The sequence below is a fragment of the Brassica napus genome, unplaced genomic scaffold (genome assembly GCF_020379485.1).
Source record: "Brassica napus cultivar Da-Ae unplaced genomic scaffold, Da-Ae ScsIHWf_2728;HRSCAF=3493, whole genome shotgun sequence".
Lineage (NCBI taxonomy): Eukaryota > Viridiplantae > Streptophyta > Magnoliopsida > Brassicales > Brassicaceae > Brassica > Brassica napus.
The window spans coordinates 16771-37457 of NW_026016008.1; the positions used below are offsets into that span (position 1 = coordinate 16771).

Below are 20687 nucleotides of genomic sequence, written 5' to 3' on the forward strand. Positions count from 1 at the left end.
CTACGAAAATACTGAATTTTTCGGTAAATGCTCTAATAATGAAGCATATGATCTTTGGGGTTGTTTTAAAATTTCTAAACACATTCTACATTTGTATTAATGTATATTAAACTCATTTTCATGGTACATGGGCATCGTTTTAAGTTTTTTGTCAATTAAATTAGTAAAACTTCATAATACTTCCTAAATTGGTGGACTAACCACTATAAAATCGCTATTTTCTAGGGAAATGGAGACAACAAAAGTTCCAAACCTCTTTGACCTTCATCATATGTTAGTGAAGGATGCAATTATGCATTAAAACAGATTTTTCATATTTTTGAATTTTTCTCTCAAATCTATGGGCTAACCCCTACGAAAATACTGAATTTTTCGGTAAATGCTATAATAATGAAGCATATGATAATTGGGTTGTTTTAAAATTTCTAAACACATTCTACATTTTTTAATGTATATTAAACTCATTTTCATGGTACATGGGCATCGGTTTAATTTTTTGTCAATTAATTTAGTAAAACTTCATAATACTCCCTAAATTGGTGGACTAACCACTATAAAATAGCTATTCTCTAGAACACGGAGACAAAAAAGGTCCCAAACCTCTTTGACCTTCATCATATGTTAGTGAATGAGGCAACTATGCTTTAAAACAAAATTTTCATATTTTTAATTTTTCTCAAAATCTATGGGCTAACCCCTACGAAAATACTGAATTTTTCGGTAAATGCTCTAATAATGAAGCATATGATCTTTGGGGTTGTTTTAAAATTTCTAAACACATTCTACATTTGTATTAATGTATATTAAACTCATTTTCATGGTACATGGGCATCGTTTTAATTTTTTGTCATTTTTAGTAAAACTTCATAATACTCCCTAAATTGGTGACTAACCACTATAAATAGTTATTCTCTAGAAACACGGAGACAAAAAAGGTCCCAAACCTCTTTGACCTTCATCATATGTTAGTGAAGGATGCAACTATGCATTAAAACAAAATTTTCATATTTTTGAATTTTTCTCAAAATCTATGGGCTAACCCCTACGAAAATACTGAATTTTTCGGTAAATGCTCTAATAATGAAGCATATGATCTTTGGGGTTGTTTTAAAATTTCTAAACACATTCTACATTTTTATTAATGTATATTAAACTCATTTTCATGGTACATGGGCATCGGTTTAATTTTTTGTCAATTAATTTAGTAAAACTTCATATACTACTCCCTAAATTGGTGGACTAACCACTATAAATAAATATTCTCTAGAAACGGAGACAAAAAAGTTCCAAACCTCTTTGACCTTCATCATATGTTAGTGAAGGATGCAACTATGCATTAAAACAAAATTTTCATATTTTTAAATTTTTCTCAAAATCTATGGGCTAACCCCTACGAAAATACTGAATTTTTCGGTAAATGCTCTAATAATGAAGCATATGATCTTTGGGGTTGTTTTAAAATTTCTAAACACATTCTACATTTATTAATGTATATTAAACTCATTTTCATGGTACATGGGCATCGTTTAAGTTTTTTGTCAATTAAATTAGTAAAACTTCATAATACTTCCTAAATTGGTGGACTAACCACTATAAAATCGCTATTTTCTAGGGAAATGGAGACAACAAAAGTTCCAAACCTCTTTGACCTTCATCATATGTTAGTGAAGGATGCAATTATGCATTAAAACAGATTTTTCATATTTTTGAATTTTTCTCAAAATCTATGGGCTAACCCCTACGAAAATACTGAATTTTTCGGTAAATGCTATAATAATGAAGCATATGATAATTGGGGTTGTTTTAAAATTTCTAAACACATTCTACATTTTTATTAATGTATATTAAACTCATTTTCATGGTACATGGGCATCGGTTTAATTTTTTGTCAATTAATTTAGTAAAACTTCATAATACTCCCTAAATTGGTGGACTAACCACTATAAAATAGTTATTCTCTAGAAACACGGAGACAAAAAGGTCCCAAACCTCTTTGACCTTCATCATATGTTAGTGAAGGATGCAACTATGCATTAAAACAAAATTTTCATATTTTAAATTTTTCTCAAAATCTATGGGCTAACCCCTACGAAAATACTGAATTTTCGGTAAATGCTCTAATAATGAAGCATATGATCTTTGGGGTTGTTTTAAAATTTCTAAACACATTCTACATTTGTATTAATGTATATTAAACTCATTTTCATGGTACATGGGCATCGTTTTAAGTTTTTGTCAATTAATTAGTAAAACTTCATAATACTTCCTAAATTGGTGGACTAACCACTATAAAATCGCTATTTTCTAGGGAAATGGAGACAACAAAAGTTCCAAACCTCTTTGACCTTCATCATATGTTAGTGAAGGATGCATTATGCATTAAAACAGATTTTTCATATTTTTGAATTTTTCTCAAAATCTATGGGCTAACCCCTACGAAAATACTGATTTTTCGGTAAATGCTATAATAATGAAGCATATGATAATTGGGGTTGTTTTAAAATTTTCTAAACACATTCTACATTTTTTTTAATGTATATTAAACTCATTTTCATGGTACATGGGCATCGGTTTAATTTTTTGTCAATTAATTTAGTAAAACTTCATAACTCCCTAAATTGGTGGACTAACCACTTATAATAAATATTCTCTAGAAACACGGAGACAAAAAGGTCCCAAACCTCTTTGACCTTCATCATATGTTAGTGAAGGATGCAACTATGCATTAAAACAAAATTTTTCATATTTTTGAATTTTTCTCAAAATCTATGGGCTAACCCCTACGAAAATACTGAATTTTTCGGTAAATGCTCTAATAATGAAGCATATGATCTTTGGGGTTGTTTTAAAATTTCTAAACACATTCTACATTTGTATTAATGTATATTAAACTCATTTTCATGGTACATGGGCATCGTTTTAAGTTTTTGTCAATTAAATTAGTAAAACTTCATAATACTTCCTAAATTGGTGGACTAACCACTATAAAATCGCTATTTTCTAGGGAAATGGAGACAAAAAAGGTCCAAACCTCTTTGACCTTCATCATATGTTAGTGAAGGATGCAATTATGCATTAAAACAGATTTTTCATATTTTTGAATTTTTCTCAAAATCTATGGGCCCCTACGAAAATACTGAATTTTTTGGTAAATGCTATAATAATGAAGCATATGATATTTGGGGTTGTTTTAAAATTTCTAAACACATTCTACATTTTTATTAATGTATATTAAACTCATTTTCATGGTACATGGGCATCGGTTTAATTTTTTGTCAATTAATTTAGTAAAACTTCATAATACTCCTAAATTGGTGGACTAACCACTATAAAATAGTTATTCTCTAGAAACACGGAGACAAAAAAGGTCTCAAACCTCTTTGACCTTCATCATATGTTAGTGAAGGATGCAACTATGCATTAAAACAAAATTTCATATTTTTTGAATTTTTCTCAAAATCTATGGGCTAACCCCTACGAAATACTGATTTTTTCGGTAAATGATCTAATTGAAGCATATATCTTTGGGGTTGTTTTAAAATTTCTAAACACATTCTACATTTTTATTAATGTATATTAAACTCATTTTCATGGTACATGGGCATCGGTTTAATTTTTTGTCAATTAATTTAGTAAAACTTCATAATACTCCCTAAATTGGTGGACTAACCACTATAAAATAAATATTCTCTAGAAACACGGAGACAAGAAAGGTCCCAAACCTCTTTGACCTTCATCATATGTTAGTGAAGGATGCAACTATGCATTAAACAAAATTTTCATATTTTTAATTTTTTCTCAAAATCTATGGGCTACACATAGATTTTGAGAAAATTAAAAAATGAAAATACTGTTTTAATTCATAGTTGCATCATTCACTACATATGATGAGGTCAAAAGGTTTGGACTTTGTTTCTCCGTTTTTATAGAAAATAGTGGTTTTTTATAGTAGTTAGTCCACCAATTAAGGAGTATATGAATTTTTACTAAATTATTGACAAAAAAAAATAAAACGATGCTCATGTACCATGAAAGGGATTTTAATATACATTAATACAATGTGAATGTGTTTAGAAATTTTTAAAAAGCAGTAACGATGTTCATGTACCATGAAATAAGTTTAGTATACATTAATAGAATGTAGAATGTATTAGAAATTTTAAAACAACACTAAGATCATAGGCTTCAGTATATAAAGTATTTACCAAAAATTCAATATTTTCGTAGGGATTAACACTAGATTTTCAGAAAATTCAAAAAATATGAATATTGTTTTAATGCATAGTTGTTTCCTTCACTAACATATGATGAAGGTCAAAGAGGTTTGGAACTTTTGTTGTCTCCGTTTCTCTAGAAAATATCGATTTAAGTGGTAATCCACCAATTTAGAGGGTATTATGAAGTTTTACTAATTAATTGATAAAAATTTAAAACGATCTCATGTACCATGAAATAGTTTAGTATACATTAATACAATGTAAATGTGTTTAGAAATTTTAAAACCACCTAAGATCATAGGCTTCAGATATAAAGTATTTACCAAAAAAATCAATATTTTCGTAGGGTTTAAACACAGAGTTTGAAAAAAATTCAAAAATATGAAATATTGTTTTAATTCATAGTTGCATCCTTCACTAACAAGAGGCTTGAAACTTTTGTTGTCTCCGTTTCTCTAGAAAATAGTGATTTTATAGTTGTTAGTCCACCAATTTAGGGAGTATTATGAAGTTTTACTAATTTATTGATAAAATTTAAACGATGTTCATGTACCTTGAAATATAGTTTAGTATACATTAATACAACACTATGATCATAGACTTTAATATGATCACATTGACGAGAAATTACATAATAACAGCGATCTTTCCTATAAAATTCTAACGTAACCCCGAAGGTAGACCATCAGTTAAAGGACACTAGAGCAACGTTCCATCATCTCAAGCTTTGCGGCTATACGAGCAACACAACCATCTACGATGTTATTCAGGTACACCATCGGAGTGTTACCTATCAACTGTCACATAACGCACAGAACAAATCACATGGAACTAAGTACAAAACGGGAACAGAGAAAACTTAGAACGTGACCGTTACAACTGATGGAAAAAAGTTCATAAGATCTCGGATGTACTTGAGTCACGTCATCCTTGATAAAGCACCCCATGCTAATAAGGGTCTTTGAAGTTCCTGCAAGAATTAAAGAACAAATCAGCGACTGTGTAAGCAACAAGACAGTGTCCGCTTTAAAACTGCTTCAGATTCGATTCAGTGGAGTGAAAACGAGACAATGTATCATTTTTAAAACTCAAACTGGAAAAAATGTAAACAGAGTAGAACGCAGGTTTGAACAGCAGAAAAACATGCGTATCAAACTAATTAAAAAATGTAGCAAATGATGTATCTCAGCGAGTAATGCAAAGCATGCATTGGTGTTCTTATGATGAAAATCAAACGTAAAGAGGAGAAATTATTCAAGTTGGAAAATTTTGGAGGGAAAAGAGAATGATATGAATATATCATCAAGTACACTACGCATGCATCAATAATTGCCACGTACAATTATATATAATTAACACAGCGCATGAAACTCGTGATGAATACTTAATACTACTACATTTCTATAGTAGTGTTAGTTATGTTTCTTACAGCCTACTTTTAATTGTTACTAATTCCCTAACATTTTCTGCCACCTCACGTTGACAAGTTTAGTTTTCTTGGACACTAGTATAGAGTAATTAGATTGCTTTAAACTTTAAACTTTACCAAATCGGCGAGGATTTCGCTTTAATTTTGTTTATTTGTTCTTTGTAGAAATTTATCAACATGTCTAGAATTTTCTTAATTTATTCTGGAAGCAATATTACGTCATTTCAAATCAAACAACACTTCTTATGTGTTGTCAAAAATGAGAAAACCGGTATCTTGATACTTTATTACATAACCGAACCGAATTAAGTAGTAGTAGTAGTAGTGGATGATAAGTCTCTCTCATTCTATTGCCAAATTCTCTGCTTCACATCTGATCGAGTCGAACATTGGAGTCGATAAGTAACGTTCCCCGCCACTCGGGAAAACCACCTGCATACCGGACGAGATAAGTAGATACCGAGTTATTCATTTTAAAATCCGGTTTGATTTCGGTCTAAAGATAAAAGGTTGGTTTATTATAACTCTGTTTCACTTACAACTATGAGCTTCCCAGCGTTTTCTGGCCGTTTTGCCACTTTTATAGCAGCGGCCGCAGCAGCTCCGGATGATATTCCAACCTGACAGACAATAACACTTATCATAAACGTTGGTTTTTATGGTTTAAACCAAAAGAGAATCAATAAACCGACAGATTTAATTATACCAATAATCCTTCTTTCAGGGCAAGAAGTTTGGCTGTTTCAATTGCTTCCACACTTGTCACCTGAAAATGGAGATAGCTAATGGAGTTCAAGAACAGACACACAAAAAAATACTGATAAAGTTTTAGCTACAACATTACTTGAATGACTTCATCAAGAACGCTAAAATCCAAGTTGTCTGGGATGAGTCCAGCTCCAATACCTTGGATCCCATGTGGACCTACAAACCGTGTAACCAATGAAATGTTATGTTCATTACAATATGTGTGTTAGACTCAAGAGAAATATTTAAAAGCTTGAGTGCCAAAAAGAGAGACTAACTCACCAGGTTGCCTTCTAATATTAATAAGATTGTTTATTTAAATATTAGAGTTGAATGCTCAAGAACAAGAGTTGTAAGCTTGAGTGCTAAAAAGAGACTAACTCACCAGGTTGCCCTCCACTGAGTACAGCACTCTCTGCAGGTTCCACCCCATAAAACTGTTGATAAAATAAATGCTCAGAAGCCTTAGTATCTAACAAATGTTCTGTAATATATCAGTTTTGTACCTTAAAGTCTTTATTCTTCTTCTTCTTGAGAAACTTCCCTGCTCCAGAGATCGTTCCACCAGTCCCAACACCAACAACCAACATATCTACTTTCTCTGCAGAGTCTCTCCATATCTCTGGACCAGTGGTGTCATAATGAGACTGCAGAGAAACCAAAAATTTTAATCAAAATGAAAAAGAGTAATGTGAAAGGAGAGTCCATAAATATATACTTGTGGGTTTGAAGGGTTTCTGAATTGCTCTAGCATGAAACCATCTGGAGTTTTGCTTAATATCTCTTCAGCTTTGACAATGACTCCTATAACGCCTTTGCTTGGATCAGTGAGGTGAAGCTCTGCACCTAATGCTAGAAGTACGATTCTTCTCTCAATGCTCACTGATGCAGGCATTGTAATCACAACTTTGTAACCTCTAGCTGCTCCGACCATTGCTATACCAATCCCGGTGTTACCAGATGTTGGCTCACAATATGTTCTGAATGTAGTAAGTAAATCACAAAGATTTTTTAACTAAGAATTTGATTCTAATATAAATGAGATTATTTGTTTAAATTGTTTGTACCTTGCCGGGAGAAATGAGTCCCTTGTTCTTCTGCATCTTTAATCATTCCATAAGCAATTCTACCAAGCAGAAGATATCATTCAATTAAATAAATTTGGAGCAAACAAAACAAAAAAATAGAAAAAGAACATAAGCATTTTTGGAGCAGACAAGATAAGTTATATATATATATATATATATATATATATATATATATATATATATATATATATATATATATATATACCTGTCCTTGACACTAGAGCAAGGCTGCATCATCTCAAGCTTAGCAGCGATACGTGCAACGCAACCATCTACAATGTTGTTTAGGTACACCATTGGAGTGTTACCTATCAACTGTCACCAGCATGCAAAATACATGGAACTAAGCACATAACTTGAACAAAGAAACTTAAGACAAAGTTTTTGAGTCCAATGTAACAATTAATTAGAAAAAAAATAAAAATAAATACTAGAAAGATATGGATTTACTTGAGTCACGTCATCCTTGATTGAGTACTCCATGCTATCAAGATCTTTGTAATTCCTGCAAGATTAACTTCCCAGATTTGGTTACTGGAGATCACAAAGAGACTCTACTACACAGCAAAACAATGTAATCTCAAACTAATCTCAAGATTTAGGAGTTTAACATGACAATGACTGATGGTTAAAGCAGTGTCTAAAACGATTGGATGAAACAAATGAGTGAATGAGGCAGAGCAAACAAATTCTTGTTCTTGAGTTGAAATCGAACCTGAAGATGTTTAGAAAACAGATGAAGAGTTCAGAAGAAACGTAATGAACTTACCAAGCTGGAGAGAGTAAAGACTGGTCCACAAAAGAGATAGATATAGAGAGAGAGGTGTTAATGGTGGAAGATAGAGTGAGAGCGATAGTACTACCGTCTATAATGTAGAGCAACGATTGCGTATTACCCCATCATATATACTTTTAGCACTAAGTACATAACAAACAAATACCACGTGCTAAACATACGAAATCCACACCTAACCTTCCACCTCTTCACGTGTATAACTAATTTTCTGCATTCTAGCAATTTATTACTTTAAATCTGGATTTTTTTCTGATTATCTGGTGTCAGTTGTCGTATTGCGTTTTCACCCCAAAAGAATTTGAGAAACAAGGTGTTCTCTTAATAAAGTTTTTAAGTAATTGATTCAAGTCATGTGTCAAATATAATAATAATAATACACTTCAGTAACTGCATCATGATGAAACAAAGGTTATACGAGAAAACTATAAATCTAATACAAAGGTTATACACAAACCCCCACTATGATTCATCCCTATTGACAAATAATTTAAAGAAGAAAACAAAAATCAACCTAGAGAAACATCACAATAATAATACCTTAAGCAAATTTTATAACTTGAAAAATATTAAAATCTCTCATACTAATAATAACTCACCACACACACTCCAGAAGGTTAAACTCATATCAAATATCAACCTAACTGGTTATTGTCTTATTATTCCCTCTTCTTGTTTCATCATCATCATCATACACCACTCACTCGGCATGGTCTTTAACTCATGCAATGTAGCTCTAATCTGCTCTTGAACCAGCTCTAATCTCCTCGAATACACTTCCAGCTCCAGAATCTGTTGCTTCCTCCACCGCTCATCACTCACCGCCTTGTTCCCTCCTCCACACACCGTAACCTAACGGCCGTGTAAACACGGGACTAAACGAGCCAAAGCCATGACCATTACCACCACCTCCCATTGCAGCCATCATCATACTCGTCGTCCCGTTCATCATCTCCTTGATCACAGGAGAGACGCAGTTCTTCACAGTCTCCTCAATCAGAACACCAATGTGTCCTCCGATTACAGCCGTCGCCGGTTCGTTGAGGTTCACATTGCTAGCTGCGTTTGGTGTTTGCCCCTCAGAGGGAGTGATGACCGGTTTGTTGTCTTCCTCAATCTTCCCTATTCTCGATCTTGATCGTTTTCTTGATCCTCCGCTACTACTACTCATCATCATCAGCCTCTTCTCAACTCCGTTCTCAGAATCAATCTCAACATTACTCGGATTCAAACCACCAGGGCTGTTAAAGTAGTTACCATTAGTATTAGTCTCCTCAAAATCCATCGCATTGTTATCCTCAAACCCAATGATCTTCCCAGTCTGATTCCAAATCTTCCTCGAGATCTCGAAGGTAGACTGATCGTGAGGGCTCTTGAAGAACACTTCCTTGCCAGAGCTAATCTTGCTCATCACGTTCCTGTACTTCTTCTTGAGCCGCCTCAGCTTCTCCACGAGCTGGTTCTGTTGAACTCGAGCTGGAGCTTGGACTTGATCATCTCGTAAAACGGCGCCGTATCGGGCGGGTGCGAGCTGTTCCCTCCTCTGTGCGTCGCCACGTAGTCGAGGAACCCGCGGAGGAGCTCGATCTCGTCCTCGTCGGTCCAGAGCCTCTGGAAGAGGCGGCGAGAGTCGTCGATCGGCGTCGGCGGCGGGAGTGGTCTCTGGTGGTGGACGATCTCCGTCACGCGGTGCCATTTGGGGTCGGAGGAGTCGACGGGATCACGGAGACCGGGACGGCGGATCCGGCTGGGAGCGCGACGGTTACGGCGTCTGTTGAGGAGGCGGAGACGGTTACGGCGGCCGTTAGATCTTCCTCCTCCGGATCGTCGTCTTCAGGTTCTTCGTTTGTTTCGGGAATCGCCACGTCATCGTTTTCGCGTAGATCCTCGTCGGTGTCTGACTCTCCTCCATCTCCAGCGGCTCCTTCTTCTAGATCCGGTGATTCGAGGAGAAAACGACGTCGCGTTGATCAGATGTCATGATTAAACGCAAAAATCACCGGAGAATAAAATAGATCTGGGGCTATAGCTTGAGCTCGCGATCACAGGTTAAGAGCCAAAGGAACCAGATGCGGTTGAGAGAGAGAAGAGGTGGGTTCACGAGGATTGGTTTGGTTGGTTACGCGCTTGTTGATTGGGTTGGGTGGGTAGGGGCATGGGATTCTTCGGCCCAGCCAGGGGTAGTTTCGGTGTTTCGTAGGTTGGAAACGTTTTCACGAATAGGCAAGCAAGTGGTCACCCACTCCTACACGCACTTGCGTATTATTGCGGTCTGTTGTGTCCTGACGTCTCTCGGTCCCAACGAAAAGTCCTAAGAAAGAGCGTTAGGTAAACGTGACTCCGTGGTAGATCCCATGTGTACTTATTTAGACAAAAACACACACAAGCCCAATGTAAACCGTAACTAATTATCTTTTCGTTTTACAAAATTAAAAAGCATTTGTAATTGGGTGCATGACTGGCTATGTGGTAGGTTCTATGTCATAAAAAGAGAAGTTTATTTAACGTTCTCTCTCTTTTTCATAGTCTCGGAAACTTAAAAGCAAATGCCTATATTCTTCATTCAATAGAAATGTGTGAAAATCACTTTAAAAACTATCAAATCGCCAAAAGTATGAGAGTAGGCACATCTGCTTAATTTTAATTATCGTTCTACGTTATACACAGAAAAAACGTATGATTTTGTATATTTCCAAAAAAAAACACAATTACTTATACACTTAACTATATTTTAAATAATAAAAAAATAAAATAAAAAAATTTATTAGTAAATTTTGCACTAAAACTCTAAAACTCTAACGACACTTATTTTGAAACGAAATTTTTTTAAACGAAAGAATATCGAATAGCCAAAAGTATGAGTACGTCGGAATCGGGTTTAGGTACATACATCTGATAACATTAGGTTACACGTTTGAGAATTGGATTAATGAATTCTGGTTTAAGTCGGTTTAGTTTTTGTTTCACCACTAGTTGAAACTGGAAACGGTGAGAAGAGCTAGTATTGAACAAAACCTTCCGAGTAAGTTTAAATGTCAAGTTGCAGAAAATATCTAACAACAAACAAAGAACTTTAAGATAACATAAAAGTTGATTACGAAAAACAGAAAATGGTTGATGCTGTCTTGTGATCTCTCACTTCTTTCTTGGGATCCCCAGCCTTGGTCTGCGATGTAAAAGCAAAGAAATATGAGAAAACAGAATCTTAGTGTATAACACTTGTGTGTAAAGATTACTAGTAACAGTAGGTCTCACCTTCTTAACACCACGGATCTTCTTGGCGCGGTTCTTCCTTTCCTTAATTTGTTTCCTTGATTTCTCGATCTTGGTGTCAAGACCATTCTACAAATCACATATTGAAACATATCATCTCACAAGTTTTCAGAAGAAGGCAGAGAGAGACTAACTCTAATGATCAAGAGTACTGATAGTATTAGTATCTAGCTAGTGACTAATTCTAGACTAAATAGCATGAGATCAGACGTTTCAATACATCGATATATAATGGAAATAAATGAAGAGAGGAAAGAGCATTTACTTACCCTGATAAGTCTGTACTTGGGTTCGAACTTCTTAGCGCTCTCGACATTGTCATAGATCAAACCAAACCCTGAAGATTTACCACCTCCAAAGTGGGTTCTGAATTTGAAAACAAAGATGGCATTTGGGTCCTTGACCTCGTACATCCTTGCTAGCTTCTCCTTCAGCTCAGCCTTTAAAATTAAAAAAAAAAATCAAAAACGAATTTCACCAATTTCAAAACCACTTTAACAGACTAGTCTTTGAAATGGTAAAGATCATACCTTTGAAACATTGGCTCTTCCAGGGTGAAGAACATCAATAACCTACATCCACAAACCCAACCATTTTTCTTACTAACTGATCCAACAACCTTATATGAGTTTCAAGACTAATCTATTGCATTAAGTTACTCAGATTCAGAAACTATCAGCTCACACTCTTCTTCTTTTTTTTTAATTTATTATCATTATTATAATAGAAAGGAAACCAGTACAAGCATAAACCTAAACCGGGGTTAACCGGATCTACCCTAACCGACTAATACAGACCCGACACGGAACCGATGAAGAAGCTCACACTCTTCTTAATTCCCCCGTTATCAATAATCATACTATTCTAGCAATCAATAACCAAAGACAATAAACACTCTCATTGCATTAAGTTATAACTTTAATCCGATAAAACCAAAAAATGCACAAGGCACTGATTAGCATGATTAGAGAGATTGAAAATGAGCTAAGAAACTCACGAACTGCTTCCTTGAGAGAAGTCTGTTGGTCATGAATTTACGGGTTCGGATCGTGACTGCCTTCTCCGCCATTGTTGCGATTGCGCCGGTGATCAAACGAAGATCTGTCTGCAAAAGCTTTGAGTTCGTTCGTTCGTTCGTTCGTTCGTCGGCTCGGGTGAAAAGAAAGAGACGCGCAAAGCAAGATGTAGCGTTTTTATAGTAAAGGTCTTTGATTAGGGTTTTTTTCTTTCGGACATTTAATGGGCTTTAACCTTATTGGGCTTACTAAATCTTAACCCGGTTTTGAAATTTTATTGAGGTTTGATCTATAAAACAAAACTTGGAAGTAAAAGAAGAGTCCAGTGGGGCTTGAGTTCTTAACTGTGTATAGCCTAATTTATTTTAATTTTGTTTTTGGTCAGCCTGGTCTATTTTATATATAAGTTATTGAAATCAGTAAAATAAAATAAAAATATTATATATGCAGAGTCTGAAGCTCATTCATGAAATAAATTAGTTAAGTTGAAAGAAATTGAGTAACATGAATCTGTTTTTTTTTTTTTGCTTAGTTTGGATTTAGTTAACTAATTTGACAATTTTAAAACTAAATTAATCATTTATTCATTGACTACTTTTAAAACACGTGGTAAAGAAGAGTAATTAACTATTTATTAAGATAAGAACTAATAAATAATTTTGTTGGACTTATTAGCCACACACACGAATGATCAGATGAGTTGGCATTCCACCGCAAAAAGATATATCGACCAAAGCTTTTGAAGGACCGACACGTTAGTGGAGGAGGAAGATACGAGACGAATGGTTGGCACTGAAGTGGGTTGGGTACGAAAAGGGTACGTTTGATCTGTACATATTCAATACCACATGCCATCAATAAACACGATAATTTAAGATTTTGTAAGGCTCCTTTTAAGATCAATTATTACTATCTTCAATTGATAGGGTCAACCTAATTCAATTCTTCATATCATGTCCCTACCATTTTTCATTGTCTTTTGTTTCCCCCATTGAATTTTATAAACCGTTTAACGTAAATTTCAGACTCTGAATTTGGACAGGCATCATTTTCATGTTTGATACATGTTTGTCGTAAAACACATTGTGGCTTAGGGTCGTTTAGTCGTCCTTTCTTGTTGATCTAAGTAACTTAATCAAAATCTTGAAAAAAAGAAATTAATTAAAATCTTACAATATCTTAAACTAAAATACCATATGTGGAAATATTTCTTAATAGATACATACGATACTAATGCTTTTTTTGTCAAAAAAAATGCATAATTTTTTTCTAACGAATGCATATCCACTCGTAATTTTATCTAAATATTATAGGATTCGTCATTTTCTTAAATTAGTAAGAAAAAGAACTTATATATTGACAAAAAAAAAAGCAAAAAAAATTCTAACGAATTTACATTCACTCGTAATCTTACCTACGTATTATAGGATTTGTCATTTTCTTAAATTAGTAAGAAAAATGACTTATATATTGAAAATTATTATTCTTTACTCAAGAGCTAAGTCAGCTAACTATGAGCTTTATATCGAAATGGTAATTGTTTTTTTTACTAAAAGATAAATATTTCATTGATGAGAATGAAAAAGCACAAGTTGTTTAAGCCCCAAAAAAGTGGAAAAAAAGATTAAAATAAAACATTAGAATTAACAATTGAATACAATTTCAGTACTAAAAGTTTTTTTTTTTTATCAACAACCACGAAAACAGGTAGAATAACCGACGAAGTCAATCCGCACGAACCTTAGTCTCCTGATTACGCTTCAAAGTACGAAATGGTAATTGTTTATCTTGTGATTGCATGAGAAAGTCATAAGAAACCACCAACTTACGTAAAATAATTGAACAATAATCATAACGATCACAATGATCACCTAACATATCATAACATATCATAGAAGAGTTTATCGTCTACCTATATCTTAGATCTGCAAGATATGCTCTGATGACCTTCATATTTTTAGTAGAAGGGCAGTTATAGTATGTAGCTTACCACATGAGTGTCATATGCGGTTGTAAACTAATTAATTATGCGCGTAGTTTTAAAATAATAATAATAATTGATGCGTGTAGTGTTACTATTTTCCATTTTAATGTTGTTTGTATATACAGAATATCTACAAAAATTGATGGATTATAATATTTTTGTCATAGAGCTTGTGAGTTACTATTGAAAGTTCAAACCAGACGTAGAACTTAATTTGGAGGATCGTTTTCTAGTGTAGATATGGACAATAAAAGTATTATTGAACATTTATATTACACGACAGTCATACAGACGAACGAAAAACAAATCATGTTATATATAAAAAAAACCAACGCATGTGGATGAACCCACATTTCTAGTAGATTGTCGGCACTAGAACATGGCCATGTGCTGCTGTGGGTTTGCACCTGTAGTTACTATTTTGCCCACTGATTTCACTTTACATTATCCGAACGTCTTATGAAAATTATAAACACAGATTAATTTTGTGGGATGGTTTTCATAACGAAAAGTAGTTACTAAATTTAGTATGTTTATTACATTGCTCAATAGTTCGCTTCCATTATTGTTTTGTCATTAATTCGAATCCAACCTGTTTTCTTCCCCCCACATGCATTTAATGGTACAGTACAATGAAAACAAAATGCTCAGAGATTAATCATTACAATAATATTATTGAGTTTCCAAGAAAATATTTATGTTAGTGCTAAAACGTTTTTATAAACAACTTGCTAGCATATTTTGCAAACATATTTATGTTAGTTAGGAGTAGTTTTTATAAATAACTTGCTAGATATGAAATTTAGCCGTAATTCTTAGAAACGAGCTAAATAAATACAATCTTATTGCATATTTGCATGCATTAACAAACTAAATCCTCGAATGGTATTATTGTAAGAATAACCACAAAAGAATTGAAGTGAATCTCTTAAGTATACCAGAACAATATGTATACATGAAGAAACATCAAGCTTCAATGGCATCAACAGGAAGAGAAGTTGTCCTTTTCAGACACTTTGGTACTGACCTTCCTCCAAACACCTTATCTTCATCTCCTCCTCTTCCCAACCCCGAAACCGAACCGGAGATCCATCTTTCAGACCCTCTTCTCCTGTTTCCGACCACATGGACTTCAACTGTTCATCATGCATCTCTCTTATATCCATCTGACACTTAGCTTTAAGCCATCTGAACTCTTGTTGGACCTGGTCTTCTGTTTTCTCTACCTCATCACAGTATAGAGAGACGGTAAAAACGAGAACGAACCAGACCCGGTTAGATGGTTTAGCGTGTTACTTGCTTCACAAGAAAACGTTATTTCAGGATCCTCATACACTTCTTCCTCTTCCTCTTCTGAATGGTTTTGCCCCGAATCTATCGAGCTAAGCTCTCGGCTCTCCTGCTGTTGCTGCAGCTTCCATATCTCTCTAAGCCTAACCTCGGTTTCTCTTATCGTAATCTCTTCAAACCGTCCATGAGTCTCGCCGCACCCGTTTCTGCAACACTGTGCAACGTTTGCTCCAGGATTGGTCCTCAAGAAATCCATCACCGAGCCCATTGAAGTCCGGTTCGACACACATTGCTGCAAATGTTGGCATTTGCAGCAGCTGCAGCAGCAAGAGATTCTTCAAACTCAGGACCAGGTCTCCAACTAGGTACAAGCCTAGATATCTCGCCGTCAATCATGTTGGCTATCTTCGTGACTCCGTGGTCGTCCATATCAAGCTCCGCTACCATCTCCGTTGCAACGCTCAGTGCCGTGTCTGTCTCGATGTCAAATGGGAAGTAAATGTTTCGGACACGCCCTGCAAACAATAACGCCTTTTCTTTAACGGTTTTGTTAGAAAATGTATTTTACTAGTATTTTAGTAGAAAACGTAATTGTACAATTTTAGAAAAATGTAATTATACAATTTTAGAGAAAATATAATTTACTGTTTTAGCGAAAATAAAATTTTATTTTACGGTTTTAGCAAAAAAATATCTAAATCTAAAAGAGACTATTATCCATTGTAGACGGACTAGTTATAATCCAAAAAATAATGGTCCACGATGGACGGACCAATTGAGAACAATTAAAGTGACTGTTGTTACCTTCTTTGTCGGTGATCCGAAGACGCAAGAACAAGCCACCATCATCTCTTCTCTTCCCTTTAATACTTATATCAACATTACCAGAGCTCTTGTCTTCTTCTTGATCATTTTCATTTCTACACTCAAAGAGCTCAATTCCATAGTCTCCTCTGTCTCACCTGGATTATAAGCCCACCTGTTTTGATACTCATGGTAACCATTTGAATACTGACGATTCAAAGAGCTACTATTCAACGGGTAGTTGTAGTAGTCAGCAAGATGATGATGAGGCTGCCTAACTAGGGCGGCATCACCGGATAATCCACATCAACTGATCTCAAATCAAACTCACCGTCGTCTATTCGAAAGAAAGGATCATCTAGCAACTCATGAGCAGAGACTCTAAGAGAAACAGTAGCCAAGCATTTCTCAATGAAGTATTTAACCTCAGGGTCTTTCACATGTACAATGCATGTACAAGCATCTGGCTTCTTTCCCTGAAACCGAACATTTTTTAGCTACAAATAGATAGAGATGAAAGCTTTGTTTGGAAAGTCTCACTCACCGACATAACTTTCTTGTAGATCTGAGCAGGGTGTGTGCATTCGCTGTAAGGGTAATCAAACGTTACCATTTCTAGAATGCACATACCAAGGAGTATATATCAACCAGTTCGTTATACGCTTCTTCGTAGACTTCAGGAGCCATGAACTCAGGTGTACCGACGCAGTGAGCAGCGTGGGACTTTCTTAAAATGGCGGCGAGGCCAAGATCACCAATCTTGACCTCGCCTTGATTGCCGTTAACGAAAATGTTGTCACATTTGAGATCTCTGTGGATTATAGGAGGGTCGTGGTTGTGTAGATAATGTAACCCTCTCAAGATTTGTCTGCACCAATGCTTCACCGCTCTTATGTTCACTCTCTTATGCCTCAGTCTATACCTGAGATCCATTACCGTGTAAGAGTCAAAGAACAAAGAGAGAAAGAGAGAGAGGAGAAGAAGCTTACTGTCTTAAGGTGCCGGAAGTGAACAACTCAGTGACGAAATTGATGTTTCTGTTAGAGGTATCGACCCAAGAGGTGTAGAACTTCATGATGTTTTTGTGTTTAAGGGTCTTGAGGAGATGGATCTCACAGTAAAGCCTCTCGAGATCTTCAGGGCTTTGTAAGAAGTCGTAGAGCTTGACTTGGTTCCATGCTACTTCGATGCCTTCATATTCATCAAATGCTCTGTAACTACAAATAATCAAAAGAAGAGAAAACAACATTTAATGTGTGTATTGATCAAATTAAGCTATTTTCCACAATAGGAAAGTTTCTTTTTGTGGATGGATCTCTTTAATTTGTTTGACCTATGAAGAACATCATAGGGTTAAATACATCACCAGATCAAGAAAAGAAAAAGAAAGAAGAGATGTGATTAACTTACACAGTCTTTGAAGCTCCTTTACCCAGAACTTCATTATACTGCAAACAATAATAACATTAAAGTCAACAACAAAGATAGAAATAAAACTAAGTGAGATTTGGTTGATTGAGAGGGAAAAGCTTACTCTTCCATATCTTCCAGTAGGATCAACTTCAACAAACTCAGAGTAATCTGGCTCAAGATAACTCACCAGATTGTTCATCTCTCTTATCTCCCAATCAGAAAGAAGAAGAAGAAAAATTCCAAAAGTTTATAAATGAATAGATCTACCCATAATATATATGGGTGGGTTTGAGTTTATTCTTATAGAAATTTGGTCATAGTCATCTTGTTCTTCTGACAGAAAGAGTTGAACAGAGAGAAGATAAAACTCATGTAGATAAGAACAGTTTCTGTATTTACTCTCATTATTACAATAAATACTCTATAGTGAGAGAAAGGGATTTGAGCTTAGAAGACAGACAGGCCAAGCTTTCTTCAAGAGTTCAATGGAAGTTTATTTTAATTTTTTCTTTTTCTTTTGGTGGGTTATTACAGAGGAATACGAGCACCTCGTGAAAGAAAGACAAAAGACGGTGTGTGCGTTTCTTGCGGGAACGGTGGTCCAAAGGGGGTTAAACTAATACAAAATATCAACATTTTCTTTTGTTGTTGTTGTTGTAGAAGTCTTTTTTTTTTTTTAACTTTTGTCAACTGTTTATAGAAGTCTCAACAGTAGTAACTAGCAACGGTTTATACGGTCACTTGTACTACGTAGGAACGAAATCTAGCTAATCATTTTTAAAATTAATTATGGGTATTTTACTTACTTTTGTAAAGTTAAATCTAGCTGAGTTTAAATTTTTATCTACGACCAAAAGAAAATTGCTATATATATATTCCCACTATACAGATTGAAATTGTATTTATATGTCATCATTTTCAACTATAGTTATTAAATATAATTGAAATGTTAGTTTTTGTATGATTACAACGTTCGGTGGTGGGGGAATGGTATCCATAATGCATTACGAATCTTTGACCGTATAGTATATCAAGTGAATTAGTTCTATATTGTTTTTGCTAACTTGTTTTGCGTGCTTAATTCGAAAGCAACTGAAATTAATGAATTAATTCATGTTTTATGTATTATTTTAGGTTTATGTAACGCTTATATTTTACGAAAATTTTAAGATTTTTCAGCACGCTGATGAGTGTTTGTGTCAGTTTTGAATCGGATTCCCTTTTAAGAAATGTAACGTCTTATATTTGAACCACCATCCATCTTATTATACTTTAAGTATCCCTTACTTCACATGCAGTAGTTCTAAGTTCTGACACTTGAATTAAGCAAAAAAATGTAAATTGAAACAAACATAGTGTATATCAAAAAACCGGGTGCTATATAACTACCAATGCACCATAACAAGTTTGGTAAAAGATCAAATACAAACCTAAAATGGGATTGGAGACAGCGAGATAATACATTAGCATGTCGAATGGATGTTCCAGAGGAGGCAACAAAGGCTAGTTTGGCCACGTGTTTAGTTGCTTGCGTTATCACACACTATCCTTGACCATACATCAATTCATATATAAATAGTACATTGAGCAATAATCATGAAACGAAATTAAGACTTATTTATAGTTTTGTCCAAAATTTAAATTAGATTATATATTTTTTTTTTTTGATAACTCTGGTATCTGGGCAGCCACATTCCCAACTATCCCCCGAAAGGGGTCCAGCGCCCCAACGGAAAGGATGTTAAATCCGTTGTGGCCAAGACTCGAACCCGGGTGGCAGGCAGTACAGCTGTACCTCCTTTACCACCAAGCTACGAGCGCTTGGTTAATTAGATTATATAGATCTGTACTATTTTGAACTTAATATATTAGTAATTTTAGCAACTAAAACATAAATTAGTGATAATATGCTGACCATATACATATTATCTATCATGCCTAAAAATAAACGGTATAAATTGTTTCAAAGAAATATAGTCATATCATAGCAAACACGCCATCAATTGCACCAAGACATGAATAAACAGTCTGTGGTCATATTTTGAACGCCGAATCATAGATATATGATATATCTATCCATAGCAATTTTCATGCCCTTGATTATTCTTTTACTATAAACTATATTCTGATCAGTACGTATTTTGTATACCCTTCCACCATTAGACTAATAAGAGCTTGTTTAGATCGGCAGGAAACGAGACAAAATTACGTACGTACATTTACACGGCCAAAAAAAAAAAAATCACAGTATTTATTTAATAAACGTCAAAAGATCGATGGGGGTCTGGCCATCTAATATTAGACGAAGAACACACATGTGCATGTGGGTGAATACAAAGACATGCACGATCATCATAGCCTTTTAAAATGAAAAAGCTAATAAGGCTTGGTTGTGATAATGAATAACACCAACCACACATCTTATCCATTTGGCCTTTTCCTCACACCATTAAACTTTATCATAAAGTTAGTTTGATTGCTATTCATTTTTATAAATTTTATACAGGTTATTGGCTTTTTTTCTTTGTTGATTCCAAATTGATATCTATTACTAATTTATAGTTCTAGAATATAATAAACGATGAAAATAATGTGATTACCTTTATTGCCAGTAACTAATAAAATATAATTAA

General features: G+C 34.6%; 1 protein-coding gene and 3 pseudogenes across 2 annotated transcripts; all 4 read right to left on the reverse strand.

The window, feature by feature from the left end:
• Nucleotides 1–5824: 5824 nt before the first annotated feature.
• On the reverse strand, nucleotides 5825–8436 carry LOC125602055 (annotated as a pseudogene). The gene is made up of 11 exons (XR_007334581.1): nucleotides 8251–8436; nucleotides 7932–7986; nucleotides 7687–7796; nucleotides 7460–7519; nucleotides 7112–7374; nucleotides 6900–7040; nucleotides 6779–6830; nucleotides 6491–6570; nucleotides 6353–6412; nucleotides 6186–6266; nucleotides 5825–6078 (listed from the first exon to the last, which is right to left on the reverse strand). The product of XR_007334581.1 is annotated as a bifunctional L-3-cyanoalanine synthase/cysteine synthase D1-like (transcript).
• A 201-nt stretch (nucleotides 8437–8637) lies between these two features.
• LOC125602056 lies at nucleotides 8638–10270 on the reverse strand (annotated as a pseudogene).
• Nucleotides 10271–11260: 990 nt separating this feature from the next.
• Nucleotides 11261–12760, reverse strand: LOC125602054 (40S ribosomal protein S24-1-like). The gene is made up of 5 exons (XM_048773949.1): nucleotides 12545–12760; nucleotides 12078–12119; nucleotides 11817–11987; nucleotides 11530–11616; nucleotides 11261–11440 (listed from the first exon to the last, which is right to left on the reverse strand). Exons 1-5 carry the CDS (start codon nucleotides 12614–12616, stop codon nucleotides 11369–11371), a joined length of 444 nt encoding a protein of 147 aa, XP_048629906.1. The 5' UTR covers nucleotides 12617–12760; the 3' UTR covers nucleotides 11261–11368.
• Nucleotides 12761–15374: 2614 nt separating this feature from the next.
• On the reverse strand, nucleotides 15375–18692 carry LOC125602051 (annotated as a pseudogene).
• Nucleotides 18693–20687: the final 1995 nt, after the last annotated feature.